Raw genomic sequence first — 14,145 nt, 5'->3', positions numbered from 1 at the left:
CCCAGGAGGGGAAACGTCGCTGTTCTTAAACTGCGTCGCTGTACAGAGACGTCTCGTGTGGGGAGGGGATGGTGCCACGCGTTGTCCCCGGCCGCCATGCGAAGTCCCTTCGAGGCCTGGGAGCAGAGCCCCCCTGCTCGCCTGGAGGCTTCGTGTGCGCTTCCCACTGTGCCTGGCGGTTCACAGACGTACAGGAGATGGAGACTAGAGATGAACAAGAGGTGTCGACAGAGAAAATAACCCAATTTTCCTGTAAACAGATTATTTTGCCTAAAACCTTTTTCTCTGTTCATCATTGCTCCCATGATGGGAACGGTATCAGTTCCCATCAGCCAAGCAAACGAGACCTGGCTTCCCACTTCCGTGAGCTCGCTCACCTCTGGCTTTGCAGTCGGGGGACAGAAACAGAGAGACCAAAACCTTTTGGGCCGGGGACCGTCTCTTCTGCAGGGTCTGGCCCCGGCGGTGGTCTGTGCTGCCACCCACTCTGGACCTGCAGAAAGCGTCTGCAGGCTCCAGGCAATCACAGGGTCCTCGGCAGCGGCCGGACAACGTCGCCGCGTGGAAGAAGCAGCAGCAAGCTGAAGGCACGGTGTCCTTCGGTGGGTTTTCCCGGAAGGTCTGCTGCTCTGGTCGCAGGGGTGTCCTGCTGGGAGCTGTGGCGGGGGAGGCTGTAGTCCCCTGCGAGGCTTTGGAAAGCTCCAACGCGGCTTTGGGGACAGGGAGCCCAGCGAATCAGCCCGAAAGCTGAGACGCCTAATTAATACGTAAGCCGTGGAGCTGCGTTAACGACGCTGCTCGTTCCCACCCCGGGTGAGGAACATCCCAGCCCAGCACGGTGCGAAGGTCCTGGTTAACGTTTCCCTCGAGGTTGGCTGCAAGCCCACGAGCCCAGCGGCCTGACCACCACTGCCCCGGTTTCCTCCAAAAGGGCCTGCCTTTCAAAACAGATTTCTTGAGCGATAGATTATTTACCGCATATTATAATATTCATTAAGAACTGACTTCTGCTCGGTAGGGAGCCAAGGCTGCCCAGGCCGAGGGCTGCTGCAGTGCCCGGAAGGGTCTGGCTGCAAACGTGCGGTGATTTTAAAGCAAAAGCCTGGATCCTTAGTCACAGCCAAATTTGGGAACAATTTTTGCTATTGCAAATCTGGCCCTGGGAAGCATTGCTGCTACGTGGGACTTGATGAAGAGGTGATGCTTTGCCTACCCAGCATGGCATTTTTCAGATCACAAACTGCTGTGCTGAGCTTTAATGGAAATATTTGTGTCAGGGGCGTTGCATGCAGCCCAGCTGCTCTGGATTTCCGGGGGGGGTGGGGGGGTGGAGAGTCACTTGGTGAGAAAACTGTGTATCTGCCTTGAGCCTTGGATGGACTTTCCCAGGAAAAGGCAGCTGCCTCCTGGGCTTGTACCGAAGAAATGCTATTTAATGCCAAGCTGGTTTTCCTATTGTTTAATTACAGGGGAAAATAGTTCTTAGGTGTGAAAATGTTTCTTTTTTGAGAATTTTTTTTCTTCTCCTTAACGCACCTGAGCAGCACAGAGAAGGAAAAAGCCATTTATCATTTCCTTTCATAAAGCAATTTCCAGGGAGGTACCGAAGCCGAGCAGCGATCCCGACCAGGAGCCCCCAGCGACGGAGCCCTGACTGCGCTCCTTTGCTTGAGCAAACCCAACGTTTCGGCACCAACGTTGTCTGAACGCGCGTTTTCTGTGCCCGGTTTGGTCCAGTGCCCTGAGGAGCGATGGCAGTGCAGGAGGCTGGGAGGGGAGGCCAAACCACGGCTTTCCGTAAACCCCGCGGCGGCGGTTTCCCAGCCAGCTGATTTTACCACGTGTGATGTGCGAACACCCAGAGGAGGAAGCTGTGCACCCCACATCCCAAACCTCCCCAAGCTGGTAGCTCCGTGCAGCGCCCATCTGTCTCAAAAATGTTCATTTTTGGCAGTAGAGGGTTTTCAAGGATGCGGGGTTGAAGCGGGGGCTGCTCTCGTGCGTGCCGGCTGCCCCACGGGGACGCGCTGGGCGTCACAAGGGCCCTACCCAGCGCTCGTGTATACCCAACTCTTACCTGCCCGCAGGCGTTACCAGCTGAAAAGCAGCGCCTGGCTCGTGCTCCTGAATTAACCGCTGTTTAATTGGCCTCGACGCAGTGCTCCGGAGGGAGTGGGTGGGTGGGAAGCGGGTTGGGGAAGCCCCTGCCCGCGCCAGGCTTTCCCGGGATCTTCTGCTTGCGGAGAGGTGCCAGGAGGAGGTGGCGAGTCAGCAGGTAAAACGCGCTGCCCTGGAGGTCCACGTTCCCGGATTGCGGGGGCAGCCGCTCCGTCAGCAGCAGGACGCGATCGGCACGAATCCCAGCGGAGCAGGCGCGAATAAAAAGAATATTGTCTCCTACTCATTAAGGGTAAAACAGCTGATTTATCTTAGAAAACATTCCACAACTCTTGGTGCATACAAAAGGTATGGAGCAAAAAGAAAGCCTTTTCCGCAAGCTGAAACCTTGGGACGATCTCCTGATGCCCTCTGCTGTCCAAATTTTTCATTCCTGATAGCAGAGTTTTAATATTTTGACATGCTTATTGGTTTTAGGAGTTAATAGGTTGGTATCCTGACCTGATTTTTTGGGTGATAAGGCTAAATGATTGCTTCTTTGCTGTTTTTTTAAGCTAAAACAGCAGCTTGCTGAAGACAATTAGTTTTTGCTCTCAAACCACAGGAGAACCTGTAGCTTAGAACATGTTGGGAAAACGTTTATTTCTGAAAATACTTATTTGCCTTTGAAATGATGGGCAAAAATTGTAGCTTAAAAACATGTAGAAGTAGATGTTTGAGCTGTAAAGGAAAATTAATTCCTCTACAATAAAACTACCGAAAATTTTAACTTGTTACTTTCAACTTACTCTACCTGAGTCCTAAAACTTTATGACAGGTATTTTCTCCCATTTCCAAACACTCTTTGCTGATCTATAATTTTATATTGTAGAAACACACAAGCAAAACTTTCCTTTTCATTCATTTTATGTGTTTACATGTGTGTCCTTTGATTGGAACAATCAGTCAGTGCAATTTAGTCAGAGAACCTGCAAAAATTCTCTTTATCTAGCCAATGTCTAATGCTCATTTATTTTCCACTGCAGGAGAGATGTCACTTTGCGCTGGCAACTCATTAGCAGGGCTATGTCTAACCAGCACTTGAACACAGGCATCAGGACGCAAGGAACAAAGTAAAGGTGAGGAAAACTGCTTTATGAGAAGGTGGAACAGCAAAAACAACTTATTAAGGCTGCTTTCTGGATGTAGCTTGGCATTTGCGCGTCGTGTAGGTCACGGAGCAGAGGTGCTGCGATGCAGAAAAAGTACCAGCTTCTGTGCGGTGGGAGCGCTGAGAGGGAGCATCATGTTGTTGCAAGTAGCAACTGCCAAATGAGGTCAGAGTGAAATTCTCACCTTTTGTAGTATGTGTCAAGTCTCTGTGGCATTTTTGACAAGTGAAAGAATGTCTTCCCTGGGCAAATACTGTTACTGTTTATATTTACTGTTTTACACAGTAAATATAAATCTTTTTAGTGGCCTCAGGAGGCTTGGAATCTCCTGTACAGATTATATTTCTTCTTTCATACGGCTTTTTCTGCTTCCTGTTTCCTACTTAAGTTGATGCAAACTACCACACTACAGCACAATTCAGCACAACAGCTTGCCCAGCTTTCAGTCCAGTCCTTGCAGTATTAAAGGAACAGGGGTTAGAGCAGATGATTCCGGAAAGGCAGGCCTCTATCATTTTAAGTGAGCTGTCTTAATGGCTTTTTTGTTGTCTTTTCAGAATTTGCATTACGCTAACTGATCACTCTTCTGCAGTTTTTTGCTTTTCTTTTCCACATCTTTCAGTACGTCTTGGAGTTTTTTAGAGTTTTGTGTCAGGAATGCAAAGCTTTCTTTGAAGTTGCTGGTCCCATGTGCTCTACAGATGTTCTCAAGCCCATCAAACCACCGCAAAATCTTTTCAAGTTCAGCCTGAACAGTCTTCTGTTCTTCGATTTCTGCTAGAAGTGCCTGCCCTGCAGATGCCTCGGCCCTGTACTGCTGCTGTAGCTGGTCGATCTCACTCTGAAGCGCCTGGAACTGTTCTTTAGTGTACGGGTACTGCTCGTGGACCTTGTCCTCAGGAAGGAGCACGTTCTTCGGGATGTTCAACACCAGCTGCAGAAGCACTTCTTCCATTTTACTGAAGAGTTGATCGAAGTGCTCCTTCATGAAGAGAAGAAATTTCTCTGTGCTCTTCCGGATTTGGAACGGGCTGATTTTAGCGCTGGGAAACCCATCCAGTTTCTTCAGGATGACGCTCTCAACCACCAGCATCATCTCGAAGAGGTAGTCCTGAAACGCGATGTAGATGCGAAGCATGCACGTCTGGGGGGTGAAGCCGAAAAACTGGGCCTCGTAGGCCATGGGGTTGACCGACATGTTGGCGAAGGAGCCTCGAACGCCTGCACGGAGAGGGCAGTGAGGCGGCGGCGGCGGGAAAGCCGGCCCGACGCCTGCCCGTCGCCGGGACGACGCCGGTTTCCAGGGGAGGCCCAGGCCAGCCGCCGCCTCCCGGGGCCCGGGGCCCGCCCTCAGCGGCGGCCTCGCTCGCACTGGCACCGCAGGCCGAGCCCGCGGCTCCTCGCGGCCCCCGGAGCCGCGTCGCGGGGGACGGGACGGGACGGGACGGGACGGGACGGGACGGGACGGGACGGGACGGCCTCCCCTCCCCCACTCACCCTCAGGCCGCCTCCGCGCTGCCACCGCTTCCCTCCTCGTTCGAACCCCCCTCCGACGGGCCGGCCCCGCCGCCAGCCAATCAGCGGGCAGAACGGAGCCGCGAGGAACGGCGCGCCGGCCAATCACCGAGTGATCTTGCTTGAGAGGCGGGGAAAGATGGGGGGAAGTCGTGGCACCCGCACGCTCGGCCAATGAGAGCGCAGCGCGATGGCCCGGGCGCGGCCGGCGCCCATTGGCTCGGCGGGGAGTTGGCGCGGAGGGAGAGGAAGGGCGCGCGCAGGCGCGTGGCAGGCGGAAGCGGAAGCGGAAGCAGTAGGAGCGCGGTGGGGGCGCGAAGATGGCGTACCAGACCTTCCGGCAGGAGTACCTGCAGGTGCCGCCCGTGACGCGGGCCTACACCACAGCCTGCGTCCTCACCACCGCCGCCGTGGTGCGTGCGGCCGCCGCGCTGCCGCGGGGGGAGCCTCGGGAAGCTGCTGGGGCGCGGAGGAGGAGAGGGAAGCGGCCCGCGGGGCGGGGCCGGGCCGGGCTGGGCGAGGCCGTGCTCGTCGGGGCCGGGGCTCTGCCCCGCCGGGGGCCCTAGAGTGGCGCCCGCTCCCCGCCGGGAGAAGCAGTGACACGGCCCCGCTGCCCGCCTCCGAGCCGGGGAAGGAGCAAAGCACCAAGGGGTGTTAAACGGCGCCTGCGGGGCCGGAGTGCTAAGGGGGGAGAGCCGCGCTGAAAGGCGGCGTGTGCTCGTGGAGCGTCCTCCTGGCCCCGCCTCGCACGGCCGAAGCGGGCGATGTGCTCGCGTATGTACCGCTTAGCTTCTTAGTATATTAATTTCATCAAATGTTTTTTTTCTTTTTCAGCAATTAGAACTAATCACGCCCTTTCAACTATATTTCAACCCTGAATTAATATTTAAACACTTTCAAGTAAGTGTTTTCTAAACCGTGGGATTTCTTAACAAAGCTGTTGAGCTTGTAAGTGCTTGTATTTTCAAACTGACAGTTATGAACGACTATTACTTTTGCATTAGACTTAAAATTTGCTAATACAGCTGAAATGGAGATCAGTGTATCTTAGTTCTGGTCTTAGATTCTGTGACTGTAAAGGAGACTAATTTCAGTTACTTGCAAACTTTTCTAATTAGACAGTTTTAAAAAAGCCAGTTTTCTTGTTTAAATTCTTTGTCTTATTTCCAGGTATGGAGGTTAATCACAAACTACTTATTTTTTGGACCAGTTGGCTTTAATTTTTTATTTAATATGATCTTTTTGTATCCTTCATCAAGTTTGTTTCCTCTACTTGGAAAGCAAGGCTCCAGTGTCTAGGCATGTTGCTATGAAAAGGTTCGGTTCTGCTGCGCTGTGAAGTTACTGGGAGCTTAGTGATGCTGATCTCACTAATGGAAACTCCTTCAAGCTGTGAAGAATTTTGCCATTTATTTCTGTTGTGTTAGAACTTGAGTCTGCAAGCCTAATCCGTCCATGATTTTCAAGCAGATTGGCACTGGCATGTGGGAGAAAGTTCCAAGAATAATTCTGTTGTTCGGGGTCTGGTTTCTCTGCTGAGGCACCCAGCTGACGAAGTAAATTCATGTAAAATTTACATGCAAGTTCATGTATAATTGAAACCATTTCTGCTAGATTTTTTTCTCTTAAATTCATTTGCTGTCAAACTTTCTTGACCCGTGACTTCAGATATCGTTACTGCCGAATGCTTGAAGAAGGCTCTTTTCGAGGTCGGACGGCAGATTTTGTATTTATGTTCCTTTTTGGTGGACTTTTAATGACTGTATCCTTTTCTTTTCTTTTTTAACTGTGTTAGTAAAGCTAAAGATGCATGAATGAGAACTCTAACTATGCTGTTGCACTTCTCTTCACTCTTAGATAATCAGATACTTTGCTTAAGGTATGAGGGATAATGATGTTAAGGTAGTTTTGAATGTTTTGTGACTGTCACTTCTGTCAGATATTGGCTGATCTTTTAGTCTTTCTAATGCTAGGTGTAGGATTAGGAAATGAGGTTCTCTGATAAGATGCTATTACTTGGGTGATTTCATGCTAAATTATACTGTAAAGAGTATTCATGCTGCAGGTATTCTAAATCCTGCTGTAAGTGTTGAATTTGACTTACAATAAATTTGATTTACTTGAACCTAGAAAAGTGGAGGGGAGGAACTATATGGAAAACAGAACAAGTCAAGTTGTAAATTCTTGTGATACTTGATCTCAAAACAATTATTTTAAATGATTTGTAACTGTGAACTGTTTTCTTTAACTAGCCATCACAGATTTTTGGTTTGTTTGTGAACTTGGTTTTCTTGGGTCAGGCATTCACAATAATGCTTGTGTATGTATGGAGCCGCAGGAATCCCTATGTCCGTATGAACTTTTTTGGTCTTCTCATCTTTCAAGCTCCATTTCTACCTTGGGTACTGATGGGCTTTTCACTGCTTTTGGGGAACTCCATCATTGTGGATCTCCTGGGTAAGAAATTGCAAGAATCATAAGAATCTGTTTGTGCTAGTGTTTTCCTTTCCTCCTCCCCCATGTAAATGTGGAAAAACCCAGCAGCCAAATGCCTCCTACTTGTGTCTTAGTTTACTGGATATAATGATAGTATATTTATGAGGCTTTCCTGGTTTCTAAACATTATAGTGTGTTTAGTGCTGTAATAAGGATGAAAAGAGTTTCTGGTGCTTTGGTTCTTTTTTGCTTGAAAACAGCCCAGAGACATAATCTGATTATGAGTATCAGGCTACTCATAAAATAGTTTATAAGAAGTAATAAAAAGTGTAGCATATGTAAAGTTGTAATGTCATGTTTGGTAATGACAGGTTGTTTTCTCTTGTGTTAATGTCTTGCAGCATATGTTATACATTTCATCCGATACCACCTTGCTTCATTGTTTTTCGTATTTTTATTTCTCCATCATATTTTCTGTGAGGGGAAGCAACTTGTGTTTTTTCTGAAAACTCTAGTGGAGCACTTGTAAGTTGTAAAGGAGAAGTAGTGAAAATTACCGTTTGACATTTCTTTATGTACTAGGCATTGCAGTTGGGCATATATATTTTTTCTTAGAAGACGTCTTTCCCAATCAGCCTGGTGGTGGGAGGATTCTGAGAACACCATCTGTCTTGTAAGTGTTGGTTTCTGATTTGGATTAGATTTTTAAAATGTGCTTGCATAGAAAACTGTTTATAATTCATTTAAATCAGCCTCAGGAAGTTAGGCTGAGACAGAATTGCAGTAAACTTGTGCTTGCTATTTTATTTAATTCTTTTGTTGCCAAACAAGGGAGGAGGGTGTCTTACAGATATGCAAATAGGAACTAACTTGTTTGAAGAGTTTTTGTAATCTTTGATAGTCCTTGCTTAACAGAATTTTGCCTGTTGGTGATGCAAAAGATGCATAGATCTTACTGAGATGAGGCTTAAGAGTCCTGCTGATTAAGAACACAATGACTGAGGTATTTTAGTTTAGCTTTGGGAGAGGGTGGTGGAAACAGAATAATCCTCATTTCAAAACTCTGACAAGGGACTGCAGTGTTTAGAGTATTGAGTGATGCTGTTCCTCTTGGTCCCCCTTACACAGTGAGCTGTAATCATCTGGAATGCTGTACAAAGCTTGGATGAGACCAGCTTGCCTAAGTGCCAGGGCAGTTTGGGGCATGGAAAGCTGAAGTCTCTGAAACTCTTAGAATTGTGTAGCGCTGAACTGATTTTCTTTTTGACTTGAACTATTTTCCAGATGCCTGGGTGTAGTTAAATGTCATATTCAGATACATGCTTAGTTAATTTGTCATGGCTGTTTGATTGTCCAGGTACTTCTATTAATGTTTTATTTTTCTTCCCTCTACACTTGGCCTTCAGCAAATAACTGTATCAGGTGATCTGTGCAGGAATAGCTGTCCTAGACCAGCTATGCTGGTCACTTTTTGTGGTCATACACTAACATAATCCAGCCTTAACACCTGAAGACTATTTCCAGTGCAGGCTGCCTCCACGTGTCCTTACTGCGCTTATGCAGTTGAGCACTCATTTGTCTCTTTGCATTTATAGCTGAGCTTTCCCATTTTCTCAAATGATATAGGCACCTAAGTATGTGCAGGAGACATCATAAGGCTGCTAGAGCAATGCATGCTGCTTCAGTAAATCTCTGTGGAGAAGGTGTCAGGTTGACTTCAGGCTGCCATTTGGAGTGCTACATCAACCAGTGAAAATTTCTCTTTTGTCTTGATGCCTGTAGATAAAGCTGGTCATGTCATCAGTTTTGTTTTACCCCAAGATTTTATCTTTGGGGCTTTAGGATTGAAGGCTGCTTTTGATTCTTGTCTGGGACAAGATTTGTTAATCTTTTCCCAGATGCTTTCACTTTTTTTGTGTAATCCTGTAATATTCCTAGCACTTTACATTTTTCACTTTCTGCAAACTTTTCTGAAATGTCCTGTCATACTTGCGAAGGGAGTTAATCCCTTTGGCTGTTTTAAGAACTGTCTTGTTAAACACACCTTATTTCTTGGACATGTAGGATATAACGGTTGTTTGTATCCAGCCTATGATTTTTTTGTTTCAAATAATTTAATAGACTTTATTTCTAGATCAAGAAATCTATGACGAGATAGAACTTCTAAAACTAGTTTTGAGAGTGACAGCATAACCTACAAGATTAAGCATAATTTTTTAAAATTACAATCTAGAATTATTTAAATTCTAATTTAAAAAAAAATATAATCCATGTTTCTAATCTGGGCACAATCACAGACTCTTCTGCAGATTTCAAGTCTGCCTGTCAATACCTGTATCCAGTCTGCAAAATTGAGATAGTATTGACTGCAAATGATACTACTTGTAATTGATACTTACTGATAATATTTGTCCACCTCACAAGATGTGAAGAGCTATTTAATGTTCTGTTCACATTTTGGTCCATTATTCTGTCCTAGGAGAACACATTAGCTGTATGAAATTCTGCCTGACATGAAAGACAAATCTGACTTTCAGTTAAATCTCATCTGTTTCAGTTGAGTTAGCCACAAAATTCTTGCCCTTCTTGCAGTTACCTCTAGCTGGAGTGCACATGTGACTTGGGTATAAATCACTGATGCATTCGCAGGCTGTTTCTGAGGGAGATGCTGTATGCATGAGGAATTTGAGCAGTCTTGTTATCAGTGTTAAATGTCTATTAAAAAAAAACAACAAACAAAAACCCCCAGCCTTTTCTGTTTTCCAGGAAAGCAATATTTGATACACCAGAAGATGATCCTAATTACAATCCCTTGCCAGAAGAACGACCAGGAGGATTTGCGTGGGGAGAAGGTCAGCGCCTTGGAGGCTAATAGGTGGCCGTGCCAAAACCCAGCAACAGCTGGGAGAGACTTAACTGAAGTACCATATTGGGGATTCTCCTATTTCCCCATCACATACAGGACACTTTTTGAAAGCTCTATGGTTCTGAATACAAGCACTTTATGAAATGGTAGTCTAACCCAAGAAGCTTCCAGGCTACCAGTGCCTTCCCTGGTTAGGGTTGTATTGCGCTGGTAATAAAAAATATCAAGCTAGTGGAGCCAAAACTAAAACTGGAAACCATTTCCTGTCAACTTTGGTTAATAAGACCATGAGTACTTGTTTAAAGTGATTTCTAAAGCTTTTTTCCCCCCAAAAAATCGTTTGATACGGAAAACTACATGGGAAACTTTACAGGGGACAGAATAAAACTTTTTGGTTTTAACTCCTTTTTTGATTCTTAGATAAAAAAGCTTACCACTTAGTTGAAAGTGCAAGTCCCTCTTTCAATGGCAGAAGTTTTTAGTCTGAGCTGCTAATGTCTTTGGTCCAATTTGAATTGTAAGAAATACAACATTCAGCATAATGCAGGCTTTTTGTTTTGCTGGTTTTGTGTGGTTTTGGAATGTGTCTTGGTGTGAATAGACTTGCAGGCTGAGACTATGTTTTGATAGGTTTTTCCACGACAAGTTTATGTTCAGATGACAAGTTTTGAGTCTTACTGGATTGTTAAAATAGATAATCTTACAAAATCCAACCCTGCCGCCCCAAAACACCCAGTCCTAGCAGTCATTAAATTATTTGGAATACTAGGGAAGAGTTTATTTGGAGTCTGAACTGCTCAAATACTTCAGACATGAGTTGAATAAAATGTCTTGTGGGTCCTTTTTGGTTAACTTTCTATATAATCTTATGATCTTGGGGCAGGTGGTGAAAAAAAAAAAGCAGAGATTAGGGGGAAAAAACAAGTCCTTGAAGAGGCAGTTTAGTGCCAGCTTTTCCCACAAATCTCTCTCCCGCAACCAGTAGGAAAAAGGACTGTTTTTTTCAGTGTGCTCAATTTTTGATCTACATATGAAGCTTGCTGCAGGAGGACCAAGTGGTAGGGACATCTGTCCAAAAAGAATCAGTGATGCTGAATGGGATTTAGCTTAAAATTAAATTGATATAAATTTCTCTAAGAGGACCCATGTAAACGGTTCAGAGTACAGTCCAGCTGGTAAAGCAGAATCACTCTTTGGACTCCATGGGTGGTGCCAATTGGCTTTCTACTGACTGTATCAACAGATAGAAGCAATAAGATACTGCTGAACAGCATCTTCCTTTCAGACTTAGGAAGGCTAGGCTTATATACCTCTGTAATCAGTCTTGTTGTTTAGTCTCAAATTTTGCTGTTCTTGTTCTTAAACTCACTACAAGTTTTTAACTGGTTTGTAATCCAGGAGATTCCTGTGTCAGGATCTTACAGGATGGTGCACTGCTCACAAGCGGTGTAGATAAAGTGTTAAATTTAGTGTGACCAATTATATCTGGGTCTTGTCTCTTAAGGGTTATGGAAAACTTGAGAGGAAGATTTTATTTTATTTTTTTTCCCAAAACTCATTTCAAAACTTTCTAGGAGTTCTAAAAGTGTTGTAAGTAATACTGCTTAAGGATTGCTTTTTGAGACAAAATTGATTAAAAGACGTTTTTAGTTCTGCGTTTAACAGCCTCTCAGTAGTTTCCTGGTGGAATGTTAGTGAGGGGGGCTGATGCTAAAGGACAGTCTTGTAGCTAGGATGAAACCTTCTGTGAATTCAAAGCCCTGCTGTGGGTGGGATGTGTGCCTTTCTGAGGAAGACCTACACTTCTTAGCAAGTGATATAGTTTGTCCCTCCTTGTTTTTCCAAAGTTATTTTTCTTGCACATTTACTACTGCACTGGTAGAATACTTAAGTTTGTATCCTTCCCTTTACCAAATAATACCATAGTATCCAAGTCTGGGAAGGACTTAGAAATGTTACTTAATTTTATCCCAGGGCAAAATGGAGACCCATGTTATTACTTGCAGATTGTCTAACCTGTTCTTTAATAGTCCTCGAAAGCTGCCTTTGGCTATTCTGTCCCTTAAAGAAGTGTATTTAAATTCCTAGTCATCTTTGGAAAGTGTATCAACAGATGTGTGTGATGTCAGACGTGCCAAAAAGTAATCAATGAGAACGACATACCTGTTGTGCCATGTAGTTGTCTTAAATGCTGCCCTTGTCTTTGTGTCTGACCTTCACATTGATTAATGTGAAGGTTGGACTGCTTGTTGTGAAAACCATTGCTTTTGTTGGGCAGCGCTTCTTGTGCCTTTACTTATGAAGAATGCATTTTAAATATAGTCCATTTTACTTCAGGATTTTTTCTCTGGCCTCTTAGCACCCTCTTCCTTTTGCTGGTTCAAAGTGCAGCTGGATTTGGCTGGATGAGCATCAGCCACCTGTTTTAACAAACTCCTTTTTCCAGATGGATTCTTTTTGCGGATACTGAAATGAAGTCTTGGACATGGCTACAGCTTTGCCTGGATAAGTAAGGAGATGTCTGTGGGCCTGTTCTAGACTTGGATTTGCATGTAAAACATCCCTGCTCTGCATAGTCTGCAGTGGTGCTGTTTCAGTTTCCTGTACTTCTTAGAGCTTCTCCTGAAATTCACTTACCTAGCTCTAAGAAGTTGCTGTTTATAACCCTAAATCAGGGAAGTGTGATATAATCATCAACAAATTAGTAATTTCTATGCTTTTCTCATAAAAGAATAAAACGTCCCATTACTAAACCTTTCTAAATCTTAGGAACAGTTGTATGAGGAAGCTCTATATTCTCAGAGATCTGTTTCTTTAAACAGCTGTTGACTGTAATTTTGCCTTTTTTTACAAATTCCTAATGACTGAAGCAAGTTTTAATTTTTAGGCAGCATATCAGATTGGCATCAAAATCTTTCCAAACAATCTAAACTCTTTAAGTGCTGAGCAAGGTGTTTACTTCTGGGGAATCTGTGTTAAGGTATGAGGTTTGAGTCTTGCTCTACAACTAGGAGCCTGGGTCAGACTTCTACCCCTCTTCTCCGGGATCAGAGACCAACACTCCTTATCTGAGGAAAGAAAGAAATTATATTTTGCCCTTACGCAGAGTTTGTCCTGATGACTGCAAGGAAAACCTTACCCTAATCAAAATGCCTGGCGTGAACTTTTAAGCTCTAACCCAGGGTTTCTTCCTACACCTACCTTTATTCTGTCTACTGGTTTTGTGATTTGCTAGTCTCTGGCTTGAGCATGGAGGCTAGGACTTCCCTTGGACATCCGTGCTGTGTGCTTTTCTCAGCTGTCAAACCACCCTGCCAGCTCTGTATTCAGGTGATGCTAAAATATCCCAGGCCTTCGTACCTCCAGTGTACGTGTGGCTGGACTTCTTCCTGGCAGGAGCTTGGCTCAGTTGGATGTTACAGCTGTAATGAGAGCTGCAGCCTGAGTTTGCTGAGGTTTTACTGCAGTGCTTGTGGCCCTAACCGCAGACTGAGGGTTTAGTAATTTCTCTAAACTATGTCCCGTGAATATTACCAAAAGCTTTCCGTTTACCCCAGGAAGAGGGGTGTCAGCGCCCTAGTAATACTAATTAATACTTTTCATTAGAAGTTTGCGTAGAGTTTTCAGACAAGCAGGAGGAAGATGTTGACGTCTGTATTAAGCCCCGCAGAGGGGCACCAGGCTCGCAGGAAAGGCCGGCGAGGGGCCGCTGTCCCGACCGGGTCCGTGCTGCGGGTGGGGGCGAGCTGTGGGGCAGGCGGGCAGGCTCCGGGGGGAGGTGGTGCTGGCCTTAGGGGCTGTGTAAAACTCTACCCTGTGGCTCTGGAGGCCCATTCCCACGGTTTGGTTTAAAAAAGGGGGGGAAAAAGCGTGTGTTTGTGTGTGTACGTCAGTATATGACGCAGTATTAACCGCCTGTGGGGCGCAGGGAACTACGTGCCCCACAACGCTCCGCTCCGCGCAGGGAGTCACGTGGCCCGCGGCGCGGTGACGTCACGCGCGGCGCGGCAGCCGTCGCCCGGGCGACAGGCGGGAGGCGCGGCGGGGCCTGGGCCTGGG

At 45.8% G+C, this 14,145-nt stretch overlaps 2 protein-coding genes across 5 annotated transcripts; one reads left to right on the top strand and one right to left on the bottom strand.

Moving 5' to 3' along the window:
- Positions 1 to 152: 152 nt before the first annotated feature.
- Positions 153 to 4,810, bottom strand: MIS12 (MIS12 kinetochore complex component). 3 transcript variants are annotated; one of them, XR_009960388.1, is made up of 3 exons: positions 4,767 to 4,810; positions 2,078 to 4,490; positions 153 to 172 (listed from the first exon to the last, which is right to left on the bottom strand). XR_009960388.1 is itself a non-coding variant. In XM_062592188.1 (2 exons), exon 2 carries the CDS (start codon positions 4,465 to 4,467, stop codon positions 3,835 to 3,837), a length of 633 nt encoding a protein of 210 aa, XP_062448172.1. In that variant the 5' UTR covers positions 4,468 to 4,490; positions 4,767 to 4,810; the 3' UTR covers positions 1,445 to 3,834. The 3 variants fall into 3 exon arrangements, 1 of the variants encoding a protein (XP_062448172.1); XR_009960389.1 differs by lacking the exon at positions 153 to 172 and adding an exon at positions 915 to 934; XM_062592188.1 differs by lacking the exon at positions 153 to 172 and having other exon boundaries at positions 1,445 to 4,490.
- Positions 4,811 to 5,054: 244 nt separating this feature from the next.
- On the top strand, positions 5,055 to 10,628 carry DERL2 (derlin 2). 2 transcript variants are annotated; one of them, XM_062592639.1, is made up of 7 exons: positions 5,059 to 5,197; positions 5,619 to 5,684; positions 5,955 to 6,028; positions 6,453 to 6,546; positions 7,046 to 7,241; positions 7,803 to 7,893; positions 9,987 to 10,628. In XM_062592639.1, exons 1-7 carry the CDS (start codon positions 5,105 to 5,107, stop codon positions 10,090 to 10,092), a joined length of 720 nt encoding a protein of 239 aa, XP_062448623.1. In that variant the 5' UTR covers positions 5,059 to 5,104; the 3' UTR covers positions 10,093 to 10,628. The 2 variants fall into 2 exon arrangements, with proteins under 2 accessions (XP_062448624.1, XP_062448623.1); XM_062592640.1 differs by lacking the exons at positions 7,803 to 7,893; positions 9,987 to 10,628 and adding an exon at positions 7,622 to 7,792 and having other exon boundaries at positions 5,055 to 5,197.
- The last annotated feature ends 3,517 nt before the right edge of the window (positions 10,629 to 14,145 follow it).

Source organism: Rhea pennata, chromosome 20 (genome assembly GCF_028389875.1).
Source record: "Rhea pennata isolate bPtePen1 chromosome 20, bPtePen1.pri, whole genome shotgun sequence".
NCBI classification, from domain to species: Eukaryota; Metazoa; Chordata; class Aves; order Rheiformes; family Rheidae; genus Rhea; species Rhea pennata.
This window is presented reverse-complemented; position numbering and strand designations above follow the sequence as displayed.

What these genes read in the sequence shown, in the direction of transcription:
- MIS12 (XM_062592188.1), bottom strand. Translation starts at nt 4,467, where the DNA reads ATGTCGGTCAACCCCATGGCCTACGAGGCCCAGTTTTTCGGCTTCACC.
- DERL2 (XM_062592639.1), top strand. Translation starts at nt 5,105, where the DNA reads ATGGCGTACCAGACCTTCCGGCAGGAGTACCTGCAGGTGCCGCCCGTG. An exon ending in TTATTTAATATGATCTTTTT is followed by an intron (nt 6,029 to 6,452) that starts GTATCCTTCATC and finishes CCGTGACTTCAG; the next exon opens with ATATCGTTACTGCCGAATGC. An exon ending in TTGGTGGACTTTTAATGACT is followed by an intron (nt 6,547 to 7,045) that starts GTATCCTTTTCT and finishes TAGCCATCACAG; the next exon opens with ATTTTTGGTTTGTTTGTGAA.